The sequence below is a fragment of the Trachymyrmex cornetzi genome, unplaced genomic scaffold, assembly GCF_001594075.2.
Source record: "Trachymyrmex cornetzi isolate Tcor2-1 unplaced genomic scaffold, Tcor1.1 scaffold818, whole genome shotgun sequence".
NCBI lineage: Eukaryota > Metazoa > Arthropoda > Insecta > Hymenoptera > Formicidae > Trachymyrmex > Trachymyrmex cornetzi.
In genome coordinates this window covers 201,300-204,823 of record NW_017300156.1, presented here as the reverse complement: position 1 = coordinate 204,823, position 3,524 = coordinate 201,300, and the positions used below count along the sequence as shown (strand labels likewise).

Below are 3,524 nucleotides of genomic sequence, written 5' to 3'. Positions count from 1 at the left end.
GGTGTTGATGAGGCTGCTGCTGGTGATGCTGCTCCACGTTGTTTACAGGATTTTCCTCCCTCTCATTTGCCGAAACAACGTTGGCACTGCTGCTACCACCATCACCACCACCACCACCACCAGTTTGTACTGAAAGATTAAAAAATTTTGTTATATATATTTCGATATAAATAGAATAAATTATATTAGAATATTAGGACTGATTGCGATGCTTGAAATTCCAAAATTTTATAACTACAACGACGTTAGAAAATTTTATTTATTTTTAAATGTGTAACCGGATGATGAAGAGAAAAAAAGTGAAGATATTGAGTGTGTGAAAATTGAAAACATCGCGAACAGACCTTTTATCACACCCCCGATATAGCGACTATATTTAGCATACTAAGGCAACTCACCTTTAGTTGCTTTATTCAGTCACGCGACTTTCGAATATTATTTCTAATGATTCGATCCACTCGACACCGGCGTGTATGAAATATCTAATAAAAAGTTCATATATGAAAATACATCACGGTGAAAATAAATTAAAAGATTAAGTATAGAATATTATTACCTTCAACATCAATGGGGTAGTCTCTAGCATCTTCCTCCTCCTCCTCCTCACTCTCAGTATTGTCTTCTCCCCGCTCAACCGCTTCTTGAGTCTGTTCTTCTTCTTCTTCTTCTTCTTCCTCTATCTCAGAGCTATCTCTGTTTTCGGAGATATCACTGTTATTCTCCTCCTCCTCCTCCTCCTCCTCCTCCTCCTGTTCTTGTTCTTCTTCTTCTTCACTCTCTTCTTCATTTTCACGTACTGTAAAGTAACATTTCGTTATTATATATTATATTGTATAAACTTGCTATGGGATTTTTTTGCCAACTATTTAAAACTTACCTCGTGGCGAAATATCGTGATATTCTTCTTCTTCAGCTGGACTGGGCACACGAAAAGCTGCGATTTCCTGCGAATCATCACATCTAAAACAAAAATTATATTTTTTCATTAATATTATATTTCTAATCACACAAAAACTGATGTTATAGGGAGGTATGTTTTAAAAATTCGACTTACCGGGTGATAATGTGATCACGGGTATGTTCCGCTCGTTACGCGGAATATCCTGTACGGCCTCGATTCGTGCTCTTCCTGGAAAATTTGATATTTTAATAGAAGAAATACACAATTTAATTTTTAATTTTATTTCTAATTAATTTTTATTGTTTTCCAACTTACGTGCTGGTACGACTTCATCGAGCGCTTCTGCAGCAGGTCGTCGTCGTCTCAAACTGAGACGACTTACCGGACGTCCCCGACGATGTGGAATCGCACGTCCTACAATACAGTTTGGTTCTATGAAAATATTAGAATTTAATGAAACAAATTTTTAGTGAAATTTTATATTTGATTTTTAAAAATTATATTACTGCTTACCTCTTACTGCAACGTGTCGCTTGAAGTCGGCTATGTAGCCTCCGACATCATCTTCTTCGTGGTCATAGAAGTCACGCACTTCCAAATGTCCCGAGATAATATTCCTCAATCTCACATCACCGCCACAATGCCCCAACTTGTACATAATACAAAGTAATGTACTGGAGCACCTCCCCGCGAAATCCTAATTTCGTAAGTAATTCGCGAAGCGCCATTTTTACTGTTAACGAAACTTCGATACTTTAAAATTTCTAGCGCAAAACAACTCTTGACAGAGTCTCGACGTAGAAATAGCCCTTAACTTTCTCACTACGCACTATTTATACACCAATAATATTCAAAAAAATTCCCCCTCCCAAAAGGCAGAATCGGTGAAAATTTCTGGTTACGTCATCGACTAGTAAATTTTGACAATTTTACCGATCAATTCCTTCCAGTTTCCTTCCTTTTACATGAAAAGATTTTCTCGAAAAATTCACAGAGTGAAAGTCGATAAAAACTTTTTTTAGTTACATCCATCATATTTTAGAGCTTTGACGAATCCTTTTTTTGTGTGATCATTTTGAAAGCATCTCTCCACCATCACTTACCTTTGGAAAATTTTTGTAAATCAAGTGTCAGAATATTTTCCTTTATCTCGAAAAATTTTTTTAATTTATTGCTTCTTTATAAATGAATATTCTTGACAATATATTCAATTTTTACGAGTTCGAACATATTTATGGCACGTTCGAACATTGAAATATTTCCGTTTTGTAACTTTGAGAAAATTCTTTCCTAAAAGTAACCCTTTGCTCTGATCCACGTTATTAGTTTAGAAAAGTTTTTGTCACTCTATGGTATTCTTATCCTTAGGTTAACCTATCGTATATCTAATTTAACATTTTCGCCACGCTTTTTAACTGAAAGGATTCTCACGTACTATAATTTTATGACAAGCACAAAAAATAAAATATTCAATAAAGAAAATTCATAAATCGCTTGAATTTTTGTTAGTTTTCCTTTCTTATACTTTTCGTTGTAAGAAAGAAAAATCGTGCACCCTGCAAACATATCTTTCTCTAAATGTTTTTTCTTGTTCAATATTGTATAACTAAGACTTATTTTCATTTATTCTGAAAAAGAGTTTTACGATAGATACTGAATAATTTTTCTTTAGTGAAAATGTTTCTATTTTCTTAGAAAACGAATTTATTTAAATCATAAATTGGCTTTGGACAGTTAAACTTCTATTTTTTCATACGTACCCTTAGTGACTGCGAGAAATATTTCTATAATTTATTAACCATAAAATTTTTATAAATCTAGTGTCAGAATATTTTCCTTTATCTCGAAAAATTTTTTAATTTATTGCTTCTTTATAAACGAATATTCTTGACAATATATATTCAATTTTTACGTATTCGAACATGAAATATTTCGTTTTATAACTTCGAGAAAATTCTTTCCTAAAAAGTAACTACGTCATAACGTCGTAGTATTTCTAGTTTCTTCTAGGGAAGGGGAAATTTAAACAAACTTTATGCGCACGCAGGTTTTCATTAATTTTCAAAAAGCATATATAAGCGCAGAGACTGCTCATAGTTTCAGTGTCCGTTAATCCGCGTGTGATAAACAATATTACCGAACGAAATATGCAACAATATTTGTTACTTTCTACGACGTACCCACTCAACTCTTCTCATACGAAGAAATTACACGTGGGATTACAATCAACGAAGGAGGGAATCTTCGAACCTATCGTCAAATTGACTGGCAATTACGCAGAAGGAATCAACTTCGATTCGAACACGTGGAAACAATTTCAAGAGAATATGGGACTCATAAGCACGTACCTAAGCGAAAGCAGCAAACCAAAGTAAATCCTATCTCATTCGCAAACATATTCGTTAGCTTCACCTCCGCCTACGGTGCGAAAGCTATTCTGGTAACGCACAAGGAAAATGAAAATGTTCCAAAGGAAGTTTCATCCGCAAATACACAGGCAGAGTCAGCACAACCACCGACGAAGAAAAGAAAATCTTACTCCGTCGCGATTGTAATGCAGCAAGCTACATTTCAAGGAATGGAGAGAGTAATCAAATGTGTCGATGCGCATGTAAACCAGCTA

General features: G+C 34.6%; 1 protein-coding gene across 1 annotated transcript; it reads right to left on the bottom strand.

The window, feature by feature from the left end:
- Positions 1–535: 535 nt before the first annotated feature.
- LOC108768656 (uncharacterized) lies at positions 536–1,559 on the bottom strand. Its single transcript, XM_018519173.1, has 6 exons — positions 1,415–1,559; positions 1,217–1,315; positions 1,055–1,129; positions 878–960; positions 776–796; positions 536–676 (listed from the first exon to the last, which is right to left on the bottom strand). Exons 1-6 carry the CDS (start codon positions 1,557–1,559, stop codon positions 536–538), a joined length of 564 nt encoding a protein of 187 aa, XP_018374675.1.
- Between the last annotated feature and the right edge of the window lie 1,965 nt (positions 1,560–3,524).

Bases quoted from the DNA above. Each gene is read 5' to 3' on its own strand.
- LOC108768656 (XM_018519173.1), bottom strand. From the start codon at position 1,559: ATGTACAAGTTGGGGCATTGTGGCGGTGATGTGAGATTGAGGAATATT. The intron at 1,316-1,414 runs GTAAGCAGTAAT...ACTGTATTGTAG, and splicing joins GCGACACGTTGCAGTAAGAG to GACGTGCGATTCCACATCGT. The intron at 961-1,054 runs GTAAGTCGAATT...TTTTTGTTTTAG, and splicing joins CGTGATCACATTATCACCCG to ATGTGATGATTCGCAGGAAA.